This window comes from Telmatherina bonti, assembly GCF_933228915.1.
Source record: "Telmatherina bonti genome assembly, chromosome: 15".
Classification (NCBI taxonomy): Eukaryota; Metazoa; Chordata; class Actinopteri; order Atheriniformes; family Telmatherinidae; genus Telmatherina; species Telmatherina bonti.
This window is the reverse complement of record NC_136613.1, coordinates 15,625,035-15,649,987: the sequence shown is the minus strand read 5'-3', so window position 1 is coordinate 15,649,987 and position 24,953 is coordinate 15,625,035. Positions and strand designations below refer to the sequence as shown.

The 24,953-nt window shown below is 37.0% G+C and overlaps 2 protein-coding genes across 5 annotated transcripts; both read left to right on the top strand.

The window, feature by feature from the left end:
- Nucleotides 1–1,008: 1,008 nt before the first annotated feature.
- inpp4aa (inositol polyphosphate-4-phosphatase type I Aa) lies at nucleotides 1,009–13,495 on the top strand (the record flags this gene model as incomplete). Of its 2 annotated transcripts, none has more annotated exons than XM_079254564.1 (22): nucleotides 1,009–1,108; nucleotides 1,199–1,243; nucleotides 2,650–2,768; nucleotides 2,860–2,976; nucleotides 3,067–3,146; nucleotides 3,243–3,360; nucleotides 3,622–3,712; nucleotides 3,851–3,998; nucleotides 7,055–7,185; nucleotides 9,094–9,198; nucleotides 9,308–9,416; nucleotides 9,691–9,877; nucleotides 10,168–10,449; nucleotides 10,596–10,743; nucleotides 11,066–11,098; nucleotides 11,525–11,697; nucleotides 11,816–11,939; nucleotides 12,205–12,472; nucleotides 12,756–12,853; nucleotides 12,931–13,043; nucleotides 13,128–13,282; nucleotides 13,363–13,495. In XM_079254564.1, the coding sequence occupies 22 exons, from the start codon at nucleotides 1,009–1,011 to the stop codon at nucleotides 13,493–13,495; spliced, it is 2,877 nt and encodes a 958-aa protein (XP_079110690.1). The 2 variants fall into 2 exon arrangements, with proteins under 2 accessions (XP_079110690.1, XP_079110689.1); XM_079254563.1 differs by having other exon boundaries at nucleotides 11,060–11,098.
- Nucleotides 13,496–17,256: 3,761 nt separating this feature from the next.
- On the top strand, nucleotides 17,257–23,289 carry LOC306766708 (inosine-uridine preferring nucleoside hydrolase-like). 3 transcript variants are annotated; one of them, XM_079254528.1, is made up of 8 exons: nucleotides 17,257–17,476; nucleotides 18,552–18,613; nucleotides 18,857–18,924; nucleotides 19,096–19,283; nucleotides 20,205–20,384; nucleotides 20,461–20,572; nucleotides 21,830–21,966; nucleotides 22,080–23,289. In XM_079254528.1, exons 3-8 carry the CDS (start codon nucleotides 18,876–18,878, stop codon nucleotides 22,425–22,427), a joined length of 1,014 nt encoding a protein of 337 aa, XP_079110654.1. In that variant the 5' UTR covers nucleotides 17,257–17,476; nucleotides 18,552–18,613; nucleotides 18,857–18,875; the 3' UTR covers nucleotides 22,428–23,289. The 3 variants fall into 3 exon arrangements, with proteins under 3 accessions (XP_079110654.1, XP_079110652.1, XP_079110653.1); XM_079254526.1 differs by lacking the exon at nucleotides 18,552–18,613; XM_079254527.1 differs by lacking the exon at nucleotides 18,552–18,613 and having other exon boundaries at nucleotides 19,065–19,283.
- Nucleotides 23,290–24,953: the final 1,664 nt, after the last annotated feature.

The following is a 24,953-nucleotide window of genomic DNA, read 5'->3' as shown; positions in this document are numbered from 1 at the left end:
TAAAGGTCAGCTCAGTGGACATTTAGCTATGTATACCAGTTATAATAAAAAATAACAGTTGCATCGTCAAACGGCGTACACTTACCAATGACCACATACTGCATATTATCTAATCAACATATCTAAATATGCTCTGTAAGTTTGTAAAAACCAAAGCAGAGATTGAAATATGAAATGAAGAGGAAAAAAACTCAAAAGACTGTATTCTTCTGTGTCTTTCAAGCTTCTCCCCTTGCAGAATAAAACACTGCCTGACATTAATTTCTGTCTGTTTGTCCCATCTTTATAGAGAAGCTTTGATTTTAATTATTGCCTTTAATACACATTTATTTATCTTTATCCTGCACTCGCAGAATTTATGTGAAGTTAGTAAGACCTACAATTTTGAGTTTAGTTAGATTATCATGTGAGAAACCAGTTTTTTCCACTATTGTGTTACGTCTGGGAAACAGATATCTTTGATGTCAAAATGTTTTTTTTTTTTCTTTTACTCCTTATTTAAATGCAGAGAAAGCAGGGACACAAAAATAAAGAGACAGAGGATATGAATTCATTTTAATGCTGTCTGTGCAACATTTATAACCCACAGCTGTGTGAAAAGTTTCACTTTCCACTCTGAGCACCATCGCACTGCATATATTAGCACTTTGCAAAATCAAGAAGTAATTAAAGACCAAAGCTCACATATGTTTTTTTTCAAGTCATATTAAAGCACCATGCTACTTTAGAACTAAAGCAGAAATTACTTATTACATCCTTTATAAAAAAATTAAAAAAAAATTCTCTTTAGCTTAAGTTTCACCTTAATTAAAAATTATATCTATATGAAAGTCTAATTTTTCTCCTGTCTTTCTTTCAGGTTTATTTCCAACAAACATCTGACCGCTCAGATCAGCACAAAAGGACCAAAAGGACAAGGTGGCAAACCGGTTCATCATCCTGAGGTCATTTTGTTCTTCAGGTCTTTTTTTTCCTAAAATCTATCTTCAGTCCTGACGTGAACCTACCATGTCCGGGAAGGAGCGCAGCCCCCGCCATCGGCCATGGTCGGTCTACCGGGCTAACACCTTTGATCTTTCAGCTGAGATGATGGGGCTGGCTCTTTCAGGTAACTAAGTAACTAGCGCCACAGTAACCAGTTTACATCCTGGATGACGTAATGGAATTATTTTGGCTCATCTTTTTCTCTGGCTAGCAGGCAACAGTCAAGATCCAGATGAACCAGTTCTGGAGTTTAGTTTGGGTAAGTTCCAAAATTTCATTACTGTGTTGCTTCACACTACAAATAGATCAGTTAATTTAGTAATCACCAACATGTGTCAGTTTGAAAGTCCAGTTTTATCAGTATGAAACAGCTGATTGTTATTTAATTTAAAGAAAAAAATTGCACAAATCAACTCACATGTCTGTGTGCTTTATATCCATTTCCTTTATTTTTTATTACATCTAAAATCACAAAAAAGACAGACCATTTTATGACACCTCTGACATGATAAATTGTAACACTTAGAATGACACTACATGTTTCAAATGAGTAATTCAAACAAAGACTGACAAAGATGTGTATATTTGAATCATTCCTACCATAAAACACACTAATCATGTTTTTGTAGACTGTGCAAAATGTGAACAGAGCCATTGGGGTGCTACTCACTGGTTTGTAGATTACTGTCTTGAAGCCTTCAGTACATCATTTGGCTATTGCTGTGTTGGGTTTTTTGAGCCAAAAGTCACAACGGATGGCACATATGTACTGTATGCTTGGATATGTTAGAATTGTGGTCTTGAAGGACCAACTATTTTCTCAAAAACCATTAATCAGTTTTGACAGATATTTGTGGGTTCTGAACCAACTTTTTATGTTTTGAATGGAACAGCTGCGTTCCTGTGATTGAAAAGCCCCCTACAGTGGTTGAGTTCAGTCCATGTCCACAGTAGCTACACTTTGTATCAGCCAGCCAACAGGAAGTGGATGAGTTGTCACACATGGTCTCAATAAACCCTGAATTTTATCATTAGGACCATTTTTCTCTTTAGTTGGAGTTGTTGTTTTTTTTTTTTTTATCTTATTTGTTTTATTTTGTATGCACTGGTATGAGTTTGTCAAATGCACCTATAGCATTTAGACCAATCAATATAAAGTTGTCAGACAAATCCCTCCAGAAAATGTCATACTTTGCAATAGAATTATTAAAAAAAGAAAGAAAAATGCTATAAAAGAAATGCCATCAACTAGAAGGTGGACTTCCTAAGAAGAAATGGTTTTCATGATCCAACAACAAATTTACAGGAGAAAAAACACCAAGTGGACTCTTCTGATCAATCAGCTGTTTTAAAGGTTTGAATAAAATTTTGTGGAAGACATTTAGTTGGTTTTTTTTGGGGTTTTTTTTTTAAGAATGTTTATATTAGAAATAAGAAAAGTATAGACCATGACATGTGTTAATAATAGGCCGAGATGTTGAAAGTATAATTTAAGGGAAAACCTGTTTTATTTTGACTGGTTGGCGTTAAAGAGTTATATATTTGCTTATCCAACCCCAACAACTCAGAAATACTGTATAACATTTCTCCCATGTAAAGGATTACAGACCATCCCACCAATAAATCCAACAGTTTTTAATCTCTTGTGTTTATATGGTGCTGCAGCTTGCAGTGAGCTGGTTACTCCCTCTCTGGAGCGTAAGCCAACCAGCTTTGTGGCCGTCAGCTGCACCACTCCGCCCCAGGCCTTCTGGACCAAGCATGCTCAGACTGAAATCATAGAGGTATGCAAACATGGTTTAACTTTTTTTCCTGTTTGCTGTCAGAGACTTTTACCGCCTTTTCACTTTTCCACCTTTCACCGTCTGTCTTCAGGGCACCAGTAATCCCATCTTCCTGAGCAGCATAGCGTTCTTTCAGGACTCGCTCATCACTCAGCAGACTCAGGTCAAGCTTTCTGTCTATGATGTGAAGGACCGCGCACAGGGCACGGTAACTCACAACTTCATTTCTGAAGGAACATTGTACAAATGTAGACAATGCCCTTCATGGTCTTTTCTTGTATGTGGTCTTGTGCCACAGATGTACATGCTCGGTTCGTCCATGTTTTCTGTAAAGGAGTTGCTGCAGGACAAACACCACAGGCTGCACCTCACTCTCAGGTGATGGTAGATATAACACACTGGGGCTATAAACCATTCACTTGGCAGCTTGCTAATTCTGGACCGTGGACCTGACTTGATGTGACTGTGTTTCAGATCATCAGAGAATGAGCGAGTGGGAAACATCACTGTCATTGCCTGGCAAATAGAGGAGAAACGTGAGCAGAGGGCGCCGGTTGCAAGATTACAGAGAGGTGACACTATTAATGGAAGGGTGAGAAATAAAATACAAATCTAATTCTGATTTCTTTAACAATGATTTGTTTTGTGCTATTCTACATGAAAATGAATAATTAATACAAATACAAATAAAATAAAAATACAAAGAACTTGTAATATCCTTTTTAAAATGGTTGATAAAATGAAAATAATACAAATTTTTTACTTGTTAAGTTTTATTTAAATCTGCCATTTGTTGTAGTTTAATGCACTGGCTGTATTTCTTTTTTGCAAACATTGTTTCTTTTTGCTACAGATGGTTCTTCCTGTGGATGAAAGCCTAACTGGATCTGCGAGCATCAAATCGAAATCATCATCATTATGTAAAGATCCTATGCTGAAAGCAGGTCAGTAAATGTGGTCATATAGCTGGTTTGATCTTCTTATAACTGTGAGATTGAGGAAAGTTTAGTTAGAGGCGATGTCCGCATTGCAAACTGTCACTATGGTCCATCTCTGTGATGCTTCACTCCTATTTGTTTCAGTGTTTGGAGGCGTCATGTCACGGACATACCGTTTCCCCACTACGGACGGTAACCACCTGCGGATCCTGGAGCAGATGGCTGAAAGTGTTCTTTCCCTGCATATTCCTCGACAGTTTGTCAAACTGCTGTTGGAGGAGGATGCTGTCAGGTATAACTTAGTACGAATTATTTTTAAGACTAATGAAAGAAAGTGAAGCAATTCACATTTCTTAATCAGTTTTTGTGTAAACGAATGTCATTGGCTTCAGTGATTGCCCATAATTGAGTTATTTCTTTTATGTTTATAAAGAAAGTTACTGCAGATTAAACGTTAGCTGAACTCATTCATTCATTCATTCATACATTTATTCATTCATTCATTTTCATAACTCCTTAGTGAAATCAAGGGTTGCAAGGAATATGGTTGAAATCATGAGAAGACTAAGTTTGAGATTTGTTGGATATGTGACTCATGAAGGGATTTTTTTGGTTTGATTTTAAGAATAAAAACACTCCAAGAGACAGTAAATTAAATATAATCAAGCTATGGCAACGGTTTAACTTTATAGACTTTATCTGTGTATGTATAAGCTATAACTGTTTTTGCAGTTATAGCATTTTCTCCAAACATCTAGTGTGGAAACACATGCACAGGCAATGATGCTGGTTACAAATCACTTAATGACAGTATGGGGCACTGATTATTAAGATTTACTAAAAGTTCTTAAGAGGACCTGAAAAGCAGGGTCTGAACATCTAAAGAGCAGCTGCAAAGCCTTGAAGTGTCATTCTGTATCTAATCCCAGTTCTATTCAGTGATCAGTGCAGGAAGTCACAGAGCTGAATATACTTATGTGTGAAAAGGAGAGCCAGATTTGATGAATACACCACAATAAAGATTGATCTTAATGTGTTGCACGAATAGACATTATAATAAAGAAGAATGTTGCAGTATGACATCACTCTTCTGGTATTTAAACTCACGTTTTCAAGCCTCAGCTCTTGCAGTTTTGTCTTTTATCATTTTAGTCCTTTGAAAAAAAAATGAGGAACTATGCACATCCAGTTAGCAACCATGCTGAAGTTCCATCCCAAATTATGCAGTCCTATTTTCTATTTGATCTAAATGGGACCATTATACACTACTTGGCCAAAAATAAACCTTTGCAGTGTTACAAGATTTATTTTTATTGCTGTATTTACTTTTACCAAGATGTAGTACAGATGATGGGAGAGTCTGACACTGTGCAAAGCCTTTTCCAGCACATCCCAAAGATTCTTGATGAGGTTAAGGTCTGGATTCTGAAGTGCTCCTTTTCAAATGTAAAAATGATGTCTCATGCACCCTGAGCTGCTCAGTGTGAACCAAATGGATCCCAGCATTGTCATTTCAGAATACACATGTGCCATCAGGGAAAAAAATTGCTCATTCACAATATTGAGGTAGTCAGCTGACCTCATTCTTTGGTCACATAATGTTGCTGAACCTGGACCTGACCAACTGCCAGTAAATAGCAGGTGGGTCAATCCACATGCACTTCTCAGATCTTGTGTCAAGTCTTTCCTAGATTTTATTTTCTATTTAACGACATAATTTTCAGGATGCACAGCACATTACACAGATATGCCCAGCTTTCAGTGAATATTGTTTTGGCAATCACCTTGTTGATACATTTAGAAAATTGGTTAACGAAATGAAAACACTCTCTGTGTGTTTGCAAGAGGTTCCTGGAAAAAAAAAAAGTGCCTAATTCATTTGTTGATTAGCATTAAATGGCTCAATGAACTTAAAATTTAGTGGAAAACAGTCAGTGTTCAAAGAAAATCTCAGTAAAACCTCCAGAAAGCTTGCAGAGCTATTGCTAATGATCTATTCAAAAGTCTGCAAGAAATTCTGGCTCCTTAGAGGAGGAACTTGTAGGAAACATATTATAATAACATAATGAGGATGGCTCTGTGCTTTACTGTATGATAAAAATCCTGCTGTTTTGAAAACTGAAATAAGTCGTCAATTCTTCTGGAAATGTTTGCAATGGTAATAGATCAAATTAAAACAGAAATTTTCATTTGTTCATAGAGCTCGTCATAATTTAAATTATTTTGTAAGCACCTGTTACCTCCTTCTGGCCACAGAACCCTTTACAAGTTTAAGTCTTGCAGTTTGACTTACCTTTTATGTATAGTTAATGATTTATTATCAATTGCATGTTATTTAAAAGCAGACACTCAGACTCTGGCTCCGTGTGATTGAGTGACAACTCAGGTATAATTTGGTGCAGACATACCAGGGATTTATAGCTGCTCCAATTCTGTTAGATACTTTGAGATCAATTCAAAGATGTGCTTGTATGGTACATCAGCATCTGCACAGAGATGGATCCCAAAATTTGTATGAATCTATTCCACTGCTAAGTTCACATGTCAGAACAAACTGGTAGGAACATAAATCTGACATCAGCCTCTCCTATGGTGACATTTATGTTACAGAGATATTACCAGACTCATGAAAATGAGCAGAAGCCTTGTAGTACAATCTTCTGTTTACAAAGGGCTTCAGTGCAGCCTTTGCTAAATCGCAGGTTGTAATGATGAATAGACCAAACCTTTGGATATACATGTGCTCTCTGGGAACTTCTGCTGCCTCCCACAGTCCAAAGACATGCATTTTGGGTAAATTGGTCACTTTAAATTTTATGTAGGAGGGAGTTTGAGTGTGATTGGTTCTTTGACTCTATGTTGACCCTGTGATGGACTGGCAACCTGTCCAGCATGTATCCTGGCTCTCACCTAGTATCTGCTCCAGTACCCCACGACCCTGCATAGGAATAAGCATTGAAAAATGGAGGGATACGTTTAAACTTTTTAGTGTACAGTCTTATTGTTCAAGCTGGAAAGGTCCTTGTGATTAGAGATTAATCAGAAAAGTTAGGCATCAGCAAGATTGTGTGTCATAAGAGAAAGTTTCTTGTTGTCTCATTTTATATACTTTATCTCACAAAAGTGTGCTACTCTAAATATAGTCTCTTATTAAATCACCACAATTAAAGTATCATTATTGGTTATATTCATAAGTAAATTTGAGTAGTTCTAATTGTTTCATCTTTGGGTCCATTCAAGTCTGTCACTGATCAAGCCGTACAAACCCAAGCTGAGAGATAATCAGTGCCCCTGCTGGAAGTCCTGATTGTCAGCATGTGTGTGTCTGTGTCTGTGTGTGATGCACAGGGTGTGTGAGCTGGAGGAACTGGGTGAGCTGTCTCCATGCTGGGAGAACCTCAGGAGGCAGATCATTACTCAGTACCAGACCATCATTCTCACATACCAGGAGACCATAAGTGACCTGCACGAATACAAAGGTAAGAGCCACAAACACATCACTGTCACATTATTACTATTACTATTACTTTCATAGTACTTTATATTATCATACTACTATGACATTTTATTTATTTATTCATTTTATTTATTTATTGACTACATTATATTTTATGTATATTTTAGATAGATAGATAGATAGATAGATAGATAGATAGATAGATAGATAGATAGATAGATAGATAGATAACATGCTTAAGAGTAACTTTGACTTTGGTGCTGTACAGGTAAAAGATTTTACTTAAAATACTTAATAATTATAAGAAAAATAAGATAATAAGAACAACAGGAACATGCAAATATACACACCATACAAAATAAGGTCAAGATTTGAATGCCGAAGGCTAAAACATGTTTCACAAATGTTTTTAAGATGTCCAGTGAGGTCCTAATCCTGGTACACAGTATGGTCTTTTCTAATATTAAAAAGGACAGTGTATAAAACTTACTGACATCTAACTGTAAAGATGGGAATAAACATGATTTCAAATGCTAGGCACGGATGTGAATGGACAGTGGCCATCAGTGGTCAAAATTCTTTCAGAATTAAACATGCATAAGTGGATTTGGTGGTTTCAGGTGCAGCAATGACTGCTATACAGATATCTATGTCAAAATTGCATACATGTGTACTGTGCTCTTGCTCCTATCAAAAAACCTGTAGTGCAGTTTTAAAGCTGAGAGGCTCCTCACTTAACAATAATAATAATAATAATAATAATAATAATAATAATAATAATAATGCATTTTATTTTAAAGCAACTTTTACATCACTCAAGGACATTGTATAATAAAAATAGGCATTAAAACAATAAGAAACAATAAAAACAACATATAACTGTGGGACAGGGGGGTTAAAAGGGAGTATGCTTTCGTGAACAGGTGTGTTTTGAGGATGGATTTGAACAGATGTAAACAGTCAGTGTTACAGATGTCTGGTGGGTGGGCATTCCAGAGGTGGGGAGCAGAGTGACTGAATGCTCTCCTCCCCATGGTACTGAGATGGCAGAAGGGAACAGTGAGGTGGATGGGGTAGGATGACCTGCGGGAGCGGAAGTGGGTGACAAAATGAATGAGATCTGACAGATAAGGGGGGGGGGTTGTGGATGGCCTTGCAAGTGTGCAGAAGAATTTTGAATTCTATTCTTGATTTAACCAATAGCTGGTGTAGCATTAACCTCATTCAGTCACACCATAATAAACTGGTGGCACAAATATGGCAGCTTCCATGTATGTAGATTTTCAGCACATAAATGGTTCATTTTAGTTTTTAAGAATATTAGATGTTAGATGTTTCTGTTTTGGACCTTTGATGTTATTTAACACAGCACCATTAAGGTGCAGAAATCTGCTCATAACCATCAGTAGCATTTTGTCGGTTAACTGCAGATATCTTTTAGGAGATTACAGTATTGAAAATAAAATTTAAAAAAACTAGAAGGTTGTTTATTTGTTTTTTGTGTTTTGTGTAAGTTTTAATAGAAACCATTGGGAACAGAACTCTGCAAACACTATGGGCATCCCAAGATATCTAAACTCTCAGACCACAATTAACATTTTAGCACACTGTCTTGTTGAAATTCACTGTTAGAGGAAGGTAATGCATTTTTAAAATGTTATAAATATTCTGACTTCCAAAACTTCTTAGACAAAACGCAGCTGTGGGTTCCTCAACTTTAAGAAGGTCCCTTAAAGGCTGAAAAATTAAACTGATTTACCAAAGCAGCAAAAGACTAAAAATAAGTGACAGTAAACTGGTTAAATCAAGGTTAAGGGAATACATGACCTTTTATGGCTTTCAAACATATATTTGTACTAAAAGTAAAAGAACTAGCTTCTATTTACAAATATAAACAATCTCTTGTTTTCTTTTATCTTTTACTTCCCAGGTCCGTCATTTAAGTCCAGCACCTTGAAAGCTGAAAAGAAGTTGGAGTTCATTCCCACTAACTTGCATATCCAAAGGATGAGAGTACAGGGAGAGGTTGGTTACGGTAGGTATTTGTGAACATATGTTTACTATGTGTATTTAATATTTAATATGACATATTGTTTGTTTTATATCCCCTGTCACACATGATTCTTTTTCTGTCTCAACATTAGACAGGACCTACGATGTTGTGACCATAGGGGCTCCTGCAGCACATCATCAAGGCTTTAAAGGCTGTGGCCTCCGAAAACTGTTAACCAAGCTGGAAGAAGCCAGAAAACAGTGAGTGGACCAAGGCAATCACTCATAAAGTATTCTTCTACAAGTGTAATGATTAGAAGTTATAAATACACTTTTTTCCTTCAATCCATCAGGACTTATGTAGAGGAAAGGTAAGATCAAATAAGCTGACCTGCAAGATGGCTTTTTTGTTGTTGTTGTCGTTTTTATGTGTTTTTCTATTCTAAGTGTACTCCCTGAATTGATCCGTTATTTACTGTCTCTTTTGTGCTTGTCTTTTTTTGTTGTTGTTGCTGACGCCAATGTACTCCCACAGTTCTGCTGGCTCTGGTTCTAAAGGAATGTCCTACCAGCCTCAGGATGTAGTAAAAGCAAAAGAGCTTATCGGTCAAATTAATACTCTGAAAACACAAGTGTGTTACTATACTGAACGTTTGTCCCGAGCTGCCAAGGAGCGCTCCGCCAATGCAATGGAAAGAACTCTGACCATCTTAACGGAGAAGGTAAGTTACCTTTAATATGAAGTGATCTTTAATATATTTATGTAATTTTGTTAATTATATTATATTATATTATATTATATTATATTATATTATATTATATTATATTATATTATATTATATTATATTATATTATATTATATTATATTATATTATATTATATTATATTATATTATATTATATTAAAATAAAAGATTATTATGGCCACCATGTTTTAAAAGACATTTGTGTTGACCCACGTTATTTTTAACTTAACCTTATTATACATTTATCCTCCTCCCCTCATCTTGCAGACCCGTCAGGTGGTGACCGTGTGTGACTCCAAGCTGTTGTCCTCAGCCATCCTCGCCCTGGCAGCAGCCCGCCCTGAATTATCTCACCAAAGCACCCCTTCACCGTCCTCCTCCTCCCTTTCGCCTTCTTCCCGCTCTCCATCTCGTTCCCCCGCTCGTCACCCCACCTCCCCTTCTCGTGCTGCCACCTCACCCTCCCGGCACGTAGCTCCTCCTGAGGGCAGTGAAGGGAGTAAAAACAAGCGTGCCTCCATGCAGGCAGATTTACATGAGGAAGAATGGGTAAGACAAGGAGATTCTGTGTGTCTTTCTGTTGAAGTTTGGTTAAAGTGTGTTAATTTTTAATGTGTGTGTGTGTGTGTGTGTGTGTGTGTGTGTGTGTGTGTGTGTGTGTGTGTGTGTGTGTGTGTGTGTGTGTGTGTGTTCAGGAGAAGGTTTGGTTAAATGTAGATAAAAGTTTGGAGTGTGTAATCCAGAGAGTGGACCAGCTGCTGCAGCGGGACAAACTCCAGAGCGACAGCAGCTCTGAGGATGTCTTCCTGCTTGCCAATGAGGAGCCAAGTAACACTAAGAAAGGTACAGCTGTTAATTACACAGATGACTGATATCCTTCCTATGTATAAATATTTAATGCTTAGGAAGCTTTCTGGATACATCTTGAGCTAAAATAAATAAATAACTAAAAGAGGATGTATGTTCATGATCTTTTCCACTTAACTCTATACTCACATTTTCCCTAACATTATCAACACTACTCTCTCAGACTCCTGTCTGTTCTTTTCATCATTGTAATAACTCCTTAAGTGTTTTAGCCCTTATATGTTGACTATAAAGATAATTTATTAGTTGAAGTGGCATTTTCTTATGTAAATGGTCTCTGCTTTTTTGCTAGTTGTAGATAGCAGCCCAGAGGTTGAAAAGACATCACCAGGTGAGAACAATTTTTCCTTAAAGGAAAATTTCAAGACTTTCTTTAACATTTGTCTCATTTACCTTTCCATGTGATCATGTATGAATTGGGTAAGCGAGACAACATTTGCTTGGAATCTAATTCTCTTTAAAAGAAGGAAATCTTTGAAGGAAATTTCCATGAACATTAATGTATTTTAAGATATTAAACAGTCCTCAGTTCACTACTTAGATATTATGTCTGTGTTTTACCTGCTTTTTAGCCTGTAATATGATGAACATGAATCCTGTCAGACAATTTCAATACCATTCATATTTTGGTCAAAATTTTAAAACAAGTTTTTTTGTTTGAAAATGAAGATTTCAGAACAATCCTTTGGCTTATTTGTTGTCCTACTTGTTGTTATACTAAGCTTTCTGCTCGACATCTCCACTTGTTTATCCAAAGGTGAATGGAGCAATGCGCTGTATCCTCTCCTCAGCACACTTTCAGACTGCGTGTCTTTAATGTGCGACAAAGCCAAGAAAGCCATGGTATTTCTGCTGATGCAGGACAGTGCGCCCACCATCGCCATGAGCCTCACGCTACACTATCGCCGCGATGTCGTCTTCTGCCAGACGGTCTGTGAATATCTGACAGTAACTTCTCTATAAACATACGTTAAACCCATTTTCCTGCTGTTCTGGGTATTACGCAGTACTTTGTTACTTATCAGTGACGCAACTTTTCTGTTTGCAGCTGACGGCTCTGATCTGTGGCTTCGTTCTCAAACTTAGGAACTGTGTCTGTGACTCAGGCTTCCTCAGGCAACTTCACACCATCGGCCTGTTGGTTCAGTATGAAAGTTTGCTCAGCACCTACGGTAACTTGTGTCAGAATGTGTGTAAGCATGCACGATTAGGAATTTATATATAGGAAAAGTAAATAAAGGGTAGTTTTGTGAGGAGGTTATTTTGCAAAACTGAGCAAAAAGCACTTGTTCTATTCGATACCTTTTATATCCAATAAATCTAATTTTACAGTTGTAGAGGATTAAAAGAAGCAAACAAAACAAGACAAAAAATATTCTTGCTGTATTAATAATGGTTATAAAAACTGTATTTTTCATGACTTCATGTTATTTTAAGGAGAGGAGTTGGCCATGTTGGAGGATATGAGTGTTGGAGTGATGGACCTGAGAAATGTCACCTTTAAGGTTACCCAGGCAACATCAGGTTTTGGCCCAGATATGCTGCCGGTGATCACAGGGAACAGGAATGGCTTTAATGTCAGGGTTCCGATGCCTGGAGCAATGTTTGACACACTGCCTCGAGAGATCCAGAATGGGATGCTACTTCGAGTGCAGCCCGTCCTGTTCAACGTGGGGATCAATGAACAGCAGACACTGGCTGAAAAGTGAGTCACTAAGACTAAGAGGAAAAATTGTTGACTGTTGGGTATAAAAATAGGAAGGAGGATAGTTTGATCAAACTAAACCTTGAAAGTAAGGTACATTTTAATATATTATTGTAAATATCAATGAAAATGTTCTCATTGCATCTTTTTAAAACCCCAAGTGCAGCCCTGATGAAGAATTAGTATGTCATGTAAAGTGTGAAGTGTTCTTCAATATGTTTAACTACTTTTGCACATTCCTTATTTGCACAATGCTTGAAATGAAATAAATGTATGCATGCAGGTTTGGCGATACATCGCTGCAGGATGTCGTCAACATGGAGAACATGACACGTCTCAGTTCGTACTACGACCAGTTTAAAGAAGTCCTACCAGAAGACTGTGAGTCAAATATACACAATCAACTAATATCCTCAAACTCCACCTTGCTTACAATTTCTCCTGTGTTGCGTCGTCAGGCCTTCCTCGCTCCCGCAGTACCCCCACTCTGCCTGAGTTACTCAAAGTTCTGAGTCAGAACGTGAACGCCAAGAAAAGCAAAAATGTGGAGATTCTGTGGCAAGCAGCTGAGGTGGGCTTTCTTATCTTCTTTCTGTCCCACCCCAACAATTGAATTTCTTTTTTTCCAACTGATCTTTTGCTCCATACCTTAAAGGCATGTCGACGCCTGAATGGAGTACGTTTTACCAGCTGCAAGAGCGCCAAGGACCGCACGGCCATGTCTCTGACCCTGGAACAGTGTCAGATTCTGCAGCAGGAGCATGGCCTGGCCCCGCAGGTCTTCTACCAGGCCTTGGACTGTATGCGCAGGTCGGTCTCAAACTGCTCATAGGGAACATAATATTGCTGCCAAAACTAAATAAAAATACCTGACTTTTGTATGTCCACAGTGAGGGCTGTAGGAGAGAAAACACCATGAAGAATGTGGGATGTCGTAAATACGCCTTTAACTCTCTCCAGCTCAAAGCATTCCCCAAACAGTATCGCCCCCCAGAGGGGACATATGGGAAGGTTGAGACCTAAGTGGACTCTTATCTCACAAGAAAGACTCAAAGGGGATAATGATGCAAAGGAAAATACCAACACAAACTGGAACAGCAGCTCTTTGTTTTGTGCTAAAGATGATAAATGTCCAAGTGCCAGTGCTACTGTAGATTGTTTTCTAGCAGTTTCCTCTTCCCTGTCTGTAGTGCTAGAATTGCACACCTTTCACAGCCACTTCACAGAGAAAATCAGTAAAGATATGGCATTCTGTGTCACACTTTGGGTGGTGTACAGGCAGTCCTGTAGCATCAGGAGGTGTACAGCCCGTGTGGATCGACGTCATTTTAGCTTGTTTACTAGGAAAAACTTACAGACCACTCAGCTTTAAGACATCATTTGTGGCAACCATATATCACGCCTGTATTTGTATTTGTCAATTTTGATTTCAAATGATCCTGTGACTTTAACAGTTAGAGAGGGAGAGTAGGCGTTTGTCTTTATTTTGACCCATCTGATGCAGTTTTTTTTTACTTTTTTTCCTCACATATACCCTCTACACTTGTGTTGGCCATCTTTGCTTCATTCCGTTCTTAGAGGCTATTCATGGATTTTTTTTAAATGATCATTATTGTTATATTTTGGGATACTGACAACATAAAATTATAATCTTCTACCATTGAGGCATTTGTATGTATTGAGATATTTTTAGAATCTTACTACAGCCATTTTCTTTTAATTTCATTTCAACCAACAGAGGATTCATCCTTTTTTTTTTTCCTTAACCAGACCATGTAACACTTTACAAGACTTGGACCTGCCTCTTTCATGCTGCTCATGTTTTTAAGGTTTTGCTCTTTCTAGCAATCTACATAGCAGTTTTTTAGGTCTTTCAGAGCTCAGCTAATATACTGTTACTGGTAGCATCCATTATTTTGACTACATTACACAGTGAAAAATAGTTTGCTGTCTTCTTATTGCCTTATCAGTGTTGGCATCAATTGCTTTCATTTTCAGAGCTGGGTGAAGTCTGATTATGTGAAGTCAGTCTTTGCAGAAATGTGTCATTTGCATCACCTGACCTTGTTAATGATGGACACGTTTTTGTTTTGTTTTTTAGTTCTGAGACCTTGAAATGTTATCTGAAAGCTGAAATTTCCTTTGTACTGCATTCTTTTCTTTCTTCTTTTTTCTGTAAAACATTTATTCATCTTTAACTTTGTGGTTTTAGAGTTTTATCTTCTACTGTAACAAAAATATTGACACAAACTTACAATCTTCTGTACGATGACTCAATCACACAAAAACTACACTGGTACGTTGTAAATCCATGATTTAAAATATTCCTCAGCCTACTAACACCATTACTTCTGTTTGGTTTCTGGTTATTTAAGAAAAAAACAATATATATATATATGACCAGATGTTGATATTTACACAAAGTAAGTGAGACTCTACAGAAGTCTGGAAATACACACACCAGCACAAACTTGAGGCAGCACTGGACATTTTGGTGAGGATGTATTGAATTAAGCTAAACTTTACCCTAGTTTCAAACTGTAATCACAGATGACTGTCATTTGGAGCTGCCTGCATGCAACACTGCCATGTGTTGCTTCATACCCACTGTTGGTAACACAGCACATGATCTGAACCTAAACATTGCTGCAGGATGACAGCTGTTAGAATCTGCTTTGGTTTCGTTATTAGTCTCTAAAAATGATCCAAAAAGTCTTTAACATATCACATTGTAAAGCAAGCATATGTCTTTACACTACACATCTGACTGAAGTTCTTCTCTAAGATTTTCTGTGTCTGCTGTGATTTCTGAGGGTCTTCTAATGATGATAGGACATTTTCTTTCATAAATATAGAGATATTTAGGACATTTCTGCAGGTTTATATGCAGCACTAACTTGTTCAAACATTAAAAGTTTGCTTTGTATGAATCAAAAACATTTGTTGGTCTTACAGGTTGAACAATGCAGGACTTGACTGAAACCATTATTTCGATTAAATTACTATTCATTAAAAAATTATTTTATTTGCATGTAAATTATAAAGAAAGCTTTCTGGTTGATATCATTGGAGGGGTTTTGTTTGTTTGTTTTTTCTCTTCTTTAGTTCAGCCTGCCCTTGAGCACATATACACTTAAGTAAAATAATGCTTATTACACCAATACACCAACTACCAACAACATCTGTTCAACTGATTAGCTCCAGGCTCGAGTGGACCTTAATGTACAATACCAAAAGAAACAAACAAACAAAAGAAAGTTAGAGAAATTTTGCTTAAAGTTATATTAATGTGGTTAGTTCGGACAGATGTTGTCACAGCTGTAATAAGTTATTGATGCAATCAGTTGTTGAGCGGGATGCTTTACACAGAAATGGATTGAACCTGGATAATGAATAAAGGCTTATTAATGCAAAATTCATCTGTCTGTAAATTTAATCTAGAATTCCAATAGAATTTCTACTTTTCAAGGCTTTATTTAATTTAAATCAAGGATCACCAATCCTGGTCCTTCAGGGCCGGTGTCCTGCAGGTTTTAGAAGTGACCCTGCTGAAAAACTCCCTGTCTCAGACTCAGACAAGCTCTGCTCATGTCTGCTAAATACACATTGATTTGAATCAGGTGTTGCAGCTGGGAAACTTGGAAAACCTGCAGGACAGGCCCTCGAGGACCAGGATTGGTGATCCCTGATTTAAATAATTTTTTTTTTTCAAGAGTTGTAATGTTAAATAATTTTAGATTAGAAACCTGATTTGCGACTTAATTAAAGTGGATGCCAGTTTTTATGATCTGCAGCAGAAAAACTGCAAATAAAGTGAGATATAATGCAAGGCCCTTTCAACATGCAGTGCAGCTCTTAAAGGACTCCCAGTGTCTGCAGTGCTGGTGCAATCAAGAGAAATACTGCTGGAAGGAAGAATAGTCAAGCTGATACTGACATATTGGGTTAATCTACAATGAAAGGGCATCAGTTTTGTACAGTTATTTTGGAAGACTGAGAATGCTGAAGCACAAAATCTAACTAAACATTATGTGACTCGATGCTCAATCACACAGTTGTGGTATTTGTTGTAACTGACTGGAAATGCATAATGTCAATAATAAATCTTAATACTACTGACATGAAAAGTATTATGAGTCAAAACTTTCTGGGTAAGCAGTTGATATCCACAAATAACTATAAAGATTATGAAACTATTTGTATCCAGCAGATGCAGCACTTCCATTTAAACACTGTAAAGATGTTAAAAAGAAGACAACCAATTGATCAATATATCAGCTTGAAGTTATCAGAATATTATGAGCGCTTCAATATGTTAAAGACCAGTATTCACTTACTAAACACTAAGGGAGACAGCAATTTAGTCTTATGCTCCAGAGAGAGGAAATTTCAAAGCTAATAAATATAAAGACATTCTATAAAATAAGAAATAATAAAACTATTGTCAACTGACAATTCAATTAAATTTAATAAGATAATTTGACAAGAGTGAGACAAAAAAGATGTACATTTAGAATATACAATGAAGTGCTGGAACTGGAAGGAAGGCATCAACATATTGTTTAATCAAAATAAACAGAATCTCTTTTGCTAGAAACAAGATAGTGAAAGGTAAACTAGATATTATTAGAGACTATTGTAATAAAATGTTTTAAATGTTTGTTCAATCTCTCTTAAGAGCCCACCATAGAGTCCAGTCTACTCCAGTAGGTGGCAGTAATACAAATTGACTGTTGTACTACCATGAACGTCCCGATGAAGAAGAAGGTAAACTGTGAAGAAGAGTGACGTGGGAAGAAAGGAGCAAGAGGAAAGGAAGGCCACTTGACCATATACTTTAGTTTTATCTTCAGATTTATTAGCACACACCAATCTTTTCTAGCCACCAATAAAACCCAAAGAAGAGGAAGACGCAGGCAGTGAAAAAGAAGGGAACTGATAAATGTTCTTTAGGAGATCGTTGCTGTCAGCAACAGCTCATGTTTTCTGTTACTCTGTGTGGAGGTGAGCATGTTCATTCAACAAGTTCAACACAGGTCTGTTGTAATTAATAACACGGTAGTTACATGGTTATTACTACCATGGAAGTTGTCTTCCTGTTCAGTACGACTGCTAAAGCAGTAAGATAATCAAACCAAGATTTGAAAATGATCAGTGTTGTAGTTTAACGTGTTCAGTACCCCTCCTAAAGTAGCGGAATAGTTTTAGATGCATTTCCCTTTAAGTGTCTAATCGGAAGCTGTGAGTCGGAAGTCATCGCGAATATCTGTTTTACACGCGGGAAAGTAAGATTTTCGAGGCGGGATTTTTCATCTAGAACTGGGAAGAAAGTATCTAACAAGCTGGAGAGAAAAATTTCAAAGCAGGTGTGTATCCTCACCTCGTGGTCCATCAGATACAGTTAGGGGAATACTGTTGGACCCCCAGATTGTCTTTCCGGCGAGTGGTGTGAAAAATATTGCATCGTTGCATTAATTCAATTCAGCTTTATTTGTACAGAGCATAGACAGTATAAAAAAGAGAGCCACTTCACAACAATGTTGTCTCAGGGAACTTTACAGACACATCATTTCAAGCTAATTTATGAACAGCCTATCTTGTAGAAATAAACTGATGGCATCGCGTTTTGACTTCATTTAGTATTAATCATTGTTGATAATGATTAATATTAACAATCTCTATAATGAATATGTGTTTGGAAATTACGATTTACGAAATATGCTGAAACATGCAGCCTATAGAAGTCTTAATTAAAATCCCCCAATAAAGTAAATAAAGTCACATAATCTGGTGTTACACCTGATTGAATTAATCTGTAATGGACTCATTTGTTATATTTTGCTCTATATGACTGCAAACCTTTTGCATTTCATGTGCCTAAAATGAATGTATGTATATATATATATATATATATATATATATATATATGTATATGTGTGTGTGTGTGTGTCTGCTATACTATAAAGCTATTAAAGGGACTTTTAATGCTTTTTTTTTTTTTTTTTTTTTACCAACAAATTTGTTGACAAAAAAATTATACCAACAAATTTATATTGTTTTGTTTTGTTTTTTTAAATAGAGAGGGAAGTCTGGGCTTCCCTGCTTAGGCTGCTGCTCCAGCAAATCGACCCCCGAGAAGCGGTAGAAGATGGATAGAAGAATGGATAAATTTGTTATTTGTCATTTCTTTCAATAAAATGTTACTCTAAGCATTGTTTGTGTGCTAATGGGGTTAATTTGCAAAGTGATATCCATATCAATTTTTCAGAAGATTCATTTATTTTATTTAGGAGAACCTTAAGATTTAATTGAACAAATTCAATACTGTTGCATCACGTCTCCCATTAAGCCCATTCTTTATTCAGCTTGCTCTCTGTTTTAAAGATTACCAGCTGACAGCCACATGCTCCAGACTGCCAGACGAGCTGGTTGCAGTTTACACACCACGACAGGTATGTGCTATTGTTTCTGATAATGTTTTGTATAACTTCTCTGACTTAAAAAATGAGCCCTCTATGTAAAAGATTGAAGTCGTCTTTAACTACATGAAGGTAAACTCACTTAACAAAATGAAAGCTTATTCATTTTCCAGATTAACAGTTTGCTCATATTGGTCAATGAAGGTTCCAAGATGAGAAAGAAGCTCCTTGTGGATGTTGACACTGGTGTTGATGACGCTCAGGCCATCATGCTGGCTCTTGCTGACCCCAGCGTGAAGGTACTGGCCATCACCTGTGTGCACGGAAACACCACAGTGGAAAATGTCTGCAGGAACACATTGAGAGTTCTTCAGGCTTGCAGCAGCATGGAGGTGGGTATAAATCTACTGTGACAGAAATTAAGTAAAGTTAGAAAGTTAAATTTGAAATGTGTTTTTTCACAAGTCTAAATTAAATGGCTAAACAATTAAAAGAAGAATTAAGAATTTTTCATTCACACGTTCATTTCTTGTCAGCATTGTTGTTTAAATATTCCAAAAAAGATGGACTTTTTTTAAACTTATGCTTTAACCAACCTGCAAAATGTGTCTTAAAGCAGTCACATGGGAGTAAATGCTAAAACCATATTTTCACAATTTTTTTTAAATGATAAAAAAAAAAGAATTTATTGCTAAGTGCCAACAAAATGTTAATAAACTTCCTTCTGTCCTTATCTGTTTTATATGTCAAATAAGTACTGATTAGCATCTAAAATGTGACGTTCTGCTGACATTGTTTTACTGACAGTGTTGCATGGCATTAACTTAAATTTAACAGCATCATGTGACAAGTCAGTCGCTTTTAATAAAACTGTCTGACAATGTGTTTTTGTTCTCAAAATGCATGACTTCATAAAGAAACTGGACAGCTTGTTCACTTCACTTAATAGGAAAACCTTGAGTTTAATGAATACATACCAGGTTTACAGGATTAACTTTCAGTTGCAAAAGCAAAAGAAATAACCGTGTTGTTATCATATTTTTGAAAACATTATAATTTACTAAATAGCCAATGTGCAGTTTTAAACGTATACAAAGTGTTTGCAAATTAATCCATTTTAGAAACATGTCACTATTGTTATATGTGCAACCTCAAATTTGAAATGTGAGAATCTCAGTGTTAAATACAGTCAAATACAGAATTTGATTAGGAAACTGTGACACAACAGGAGCAGGATGAATTTTAAACTTAGTATATTTGCATATTTCATTCTGTGAACCCTTCTGTTTTTTCACCTTTCTTTTTTTCACCAGATTCCAGTGTTTAAAGGCGCTGATAAGCCCATTCTTGGGAATAATATTGAGGCGGGACATTTCCACGGCCTTGACGGACTGGGAGATGCCCCAGACCCAAATGCTCCTGGTCTAGATCTTATCCAGGAGGAGCACGCCGCATCAGCCATAATCAGGACTGTTAATGAAAACCCAGGAGAGGTGAGAGATAAAGAAGCATTCTGCGTGTTCTGTGAATGTTTTCTTGAATGTTTGGACTGCATTTATCTTTTCTTAGGTGTGTCTGGTTGCCACAGCACCCCTGACCAACTTGGCTCTGGCTGTGAGGATGGATCCATCTCTGCCAAGCAAACTCAGAGGGCTTTACATTATGGGAGGCAACACTGAGTGTGAGTGAAACACTGTTAGTTTCAGGGAAGGTACCTTCATCATAACCAAAATGTTAAATGAAGTGTTTGGGACAATGTTATGAGAAGAAAGATTCCTAATTTATTGTTTTCGTTTAAAAGTGTGAGTTAGAAACAACCTGGGCTTACTTAACATTAATATGTATCAGGTAATCTGGTCACATGTGGACAGCTCCAGTAAGTAGTAGTAGTACTACTTACTGGAGCTCCAGTAAGTAGTACTACTTTTAGACAATTTGATCATATATTTCTGACATTAAAAAACAGGCTTTGTTGTTCCTGGTTGTTTTTGCTGCTGGGGGTTCTCTGTGTGGAGTTGGACATCTTCTTATTGTACCTACATGGGTCCTTTCTGGATGCTCTGCCTTCCTCTAACATGTTGGGTTAAATGGTCATTGTAAAATTAAATCTAAGGGGGAATGTGTGATTTTTTTTTTCTTCTTACTTACTTTCATTTGCCACTGTGTTGCCCCTGTCCTTTTCCATTAGTACCAGCTTGTCTCAACCTAACTCGCCTCGGCTCAGTTTGCAGGGTTTTCCACTTGGCTTTTTTACCGGTACCTTTTTTGTAACTCCTCAACCCCCGAGCTGAGTCGGGTTGTGTGTGACGTTGCCAGACTGCATGCCACTTATGGTTAGGGGCGCGGCCAATCAGAGGTCAGGGAGTTATATCACTGGAAGTTGTTCTGTGGTCCAACATTGAGGTGGAGACATTTCTTTGCTTGATTGCTGAGGAAATGATACAGAGGGAACTAGATGGAGCGACACGAAATGAAAAAATCTATCAAGAGCCTTCCGACTCAATGGCTACGGCTTGCAACGGAGTTTTCTGCAGTGTCGAGAGAAGCTGAAAAAGCTCCAAAGTGACTATCGGCAGGTCAAGGACCACAACGGTCGGAGTGGATCAAACAGACGAGACTGGAAGTGGATACAATTTATGGTCAGTGATCGGCAAGCCGCAGACCAAGTAGCAGATTGCCTCTTGGTCCTGTGTTGCTATAGAGCTTGCTGTGCACATCGCTGACATCACAGTGATTTTGCACAAACCGCGCCCATTTTAGACCTGGTACTAAATTGTAATGGAAAAGAAACCGGATCAAGCTGAGACGAGTTGAGGCGAGGTAAGTTGAGACGAGCTGATACTAATGGAAAAGAGGCACTAGAAACAATCAGAAAGAAATGAAAGTTATCCTGGTCTATCAGAAGTCTTAACTGTGCTGTCTGCCTCCTGTATTGCAGCTCGAGGAAACACCACTGTGTGTGCTGAATTCAATTTTGCTGCTGATCCAGAAGCTGCATACATTGTGCTGAATGAGTACCAGTGTCCCACATACCTGGCCTGCTGGGAGTTCACCTGCCACAGCAAGCTAACTTGGGTAACTATTTTCTTTTATACATCGTACAGTGCTCTTATTGTTGAATGCATTCTTGTTGATGAATGTTTATATACAGTAAATGCAGCTGTTTCTCTGTGTCAATATTTTCCCAGGACTTCTGTGATGCCTGGTTGGCACAGGACACCAGTAAAGCTCGCTTCATGGAACGGATCTTCCGCTACAGCATGGAGGCGTCACACAGTGAACGCTCCCAGAAGGAGTTTGTTGCAGGCATGGGCTTCATTTCCTGTGACTCTTACGCCATGGCAGCAGCTGTGGATGACTCATTTATCCTAGAAAGTGACTGTTACCCTGTTAGTGTCGAGCTGACAGGCACACACACCAGAGGAATGATGATAGTGGACACTGTGGGGTTACTGAAGAAGACACACAAGGCGTTTATCATGAAGAAGGTAGACATGGAGAAGTTTAAGCACATGATGATGGCTGCTTTGAAATGATTTGTGAGAAGAAACTGAACCTATGTTCAGTCTAAAAGTTTTATGTACAGTTCTAGTTTAAAAGAGAAAAAAAAACTTAATTGTAGATTTTTAACATTATTCATATTTTGGCCATTTTCACACATTAACTCTGAAGATATTTACAGATGAGGGGGTACAGGGTAAGTGGCTGTTTAGAGCTCTCTGGAGCCACAGAGTGATGCAGAAATTAAACTGTGGAAATTATTTCTTTTTCCTTTTTTTTTTTATTTGTACTAAAACACCTTGAAAATAAGAGATGAGGCTGTAATGTGTTCATCTGAGTTCTATGTGAGTTTGCATTCATAGTTCACATTACTTTGAGACACGCATAGCAACTGGCAGGATCAATAAGGGAACTCTTCTGCAAGAGTTGAAGAGGTGCAGATATGAAAAACACTGTGCTCGCCAGAAGCACTGCTGCTTGAGGGGCAGCTACAGTCGGCTTAGTGAAGGAGACAGAGCAGACGAGGCACTTTGGGCTCAAGGAAACCAGAGAAAGATTTTTCTCAACTACCCAGCGTTCACTCTGAAGCTGCTGCGTGGAAGGTCATATCACTTGTTTTTACATTCTTTTCTCCACGAATGATTGAGATTTTCTAGCAGATTGATTCTAAAATCCGACAAGATTCAGGAATGATTGTTGCTGACATTTATACTCTCACACGCCACTGCTCTGAAATGTATTTTAGGATTCCAGTACATGTGTGAAATTCATGTGTAAATTCTTTTTGTTTTTAATGCTTCCTGCACGCCGCTGTAATGCTTTAATGTTTTATGTGAAGCACTTTGAATAGCCTTGTGCATAAAATGTGCTGTACAAATAAACATGCCTTGTCACAGACAGGTTTATTACTCTTTTCTGTTTACATCTGATCAAAATGAATTTCCATAAAGCAACTCCAATGCAATATAGCTGTTATTTTAAGTGATTCTCTTGCTGTTGTGTAGAGACTCCTGAAAGCATTTGGGTTTGCTTTGTGTTTTTTGTTTTTGTTTTTATTTTTACAAATCTTTAAAACTAAACCAATATTATTCATTTAAGTTCTTATTTAGCAGGGCAATGTCGCCATTATTTTGTTTTAATAATATTTGACAAAAACCTTTTGGAAGTTTAGCGAAAATTAATGGGATCACCCAGGATCAAAATAAATAACTAAATATAAAACTAATGGGGTATTATTGAAACTATAATATCAGTATGAGACACACTAATGATCCAGACTGGGAGTTGTCATGTAAAAGTAGCATTGTAAGAATGGAACACAACAGATGAATGACAAACAGCATTTTAATAAAACCAATAGAAAATTTAAACAAGTCAACAAATAAACGTAATAAAGTGTGATGGTGTATCAGAGTGGAGGAGTTTAATAGCAGAGTTCAGAGTTTCTGTCGGACATAGAACTTGTCTTGTATTACTGCTTCAATTCTGTTTCGTATGACAGGAAACTGTATGAGTCTACTGAGAGGGAACTCCGCTTTCTATCCAGTGTGTCGTTGAGTGGGGTCAAGTTTGTTAAATTCAGGTATGCAGCTACAGATTTATTAAGAAAACTGTTTGTTTTTCTGTTTTTTAAACTATTGGCTAAAGTAGTTAAAATACTTTTTTTTTTTTTTTTTAAATGCTTTTGTAAGTTATTAGTCATTCAAGGATCTTTGAGGAGCTTTGGATTCAGAGTAATTAGTCCTTTTTTATTGTCAGAAAAATCTCAGCAAATAAAAGTGAGAAATCATAAAGGAAAAAATGAGTAATTACACTAGAAAGAAAGAATATAGTTCAGGATTTAATCCTGTTGGGTTTTTTTTTGTTGAGCTAAGAATTTTTAATGCTCTGTTTCATTTCCTCATTTGACAGTTTCATCACATTTCATGTCTGAAGAAGCTAAAACCTTTTCTGAGTTCTGAGCATTAACCAGGATTACACAATCCTGGTTAATGCTTCTTTCAGACAGGAGCTCATAATCTTTCATTTAGATTGGAATTATATCTTTAGTATATTTAACTGTTTTAAGTTTTCAGCTTAAAAAAAAGTTTTTCTCCCATTTGATATTTATCCATGTTTATCTGAAAGCTCTGTTGTTTATCCTCATAGACATACAGTTCTCAGACTTGCAGACATCTGAAGTAAACTGGAAACACTGGGCCATTACATCTCCACATGTGACTAAAGTGATTCATTTTGATATCTTGATCTTTAATAAGGCACCATGTAACTTCCCCGTTCGAGGGGTATTTCTGAGTTAGTCCATTAAAATTATTGTTTATTTCTTTCAATATTGGCTATTTGAAAAGTAAGAACTGCATAAACATTTCCCATAAAGGCATTATTTAAAAAAAAAAAAAAAAAAAAAAAACTATCTTCAAATAAAAAAAGAAAAAAACCTCTTAATACCACCACATGAAGTTTGTTAAAGCTTTCCTTTGAACTTGTTATTGAAACAACTATCTCTTGTCTCCTATAAAAGCCTTGAGATAATCAGTTGTCTGCACCATTGGTTCTGATCC

Excerpts from the sequence above, each read along its gene's own strand:
- LOC306766708 (XM_079254526.1), top strand. The coding sequence starts at position 17,415 with ATGTTCTTTAGGAGATCGTTGCTGTCAGCAACAGCTCATGTTTTCTGT. Across the intron at positions 20,385-20,460 it reads TTAATGAAAACCCAGGAGAG|GTGTGTCTGGTTGCCACAGC; the intron begins GTGAGAGATAAA and ends ATCTTTTCTTAG. Across the intron at positions 20,573-21,829 it reads TATGGGAGGCAACACTGAGT|CTCGAGGAAACACCACTGTG; the intron begins GTGAGTGAAACA and ends CCTGTATTGCAG.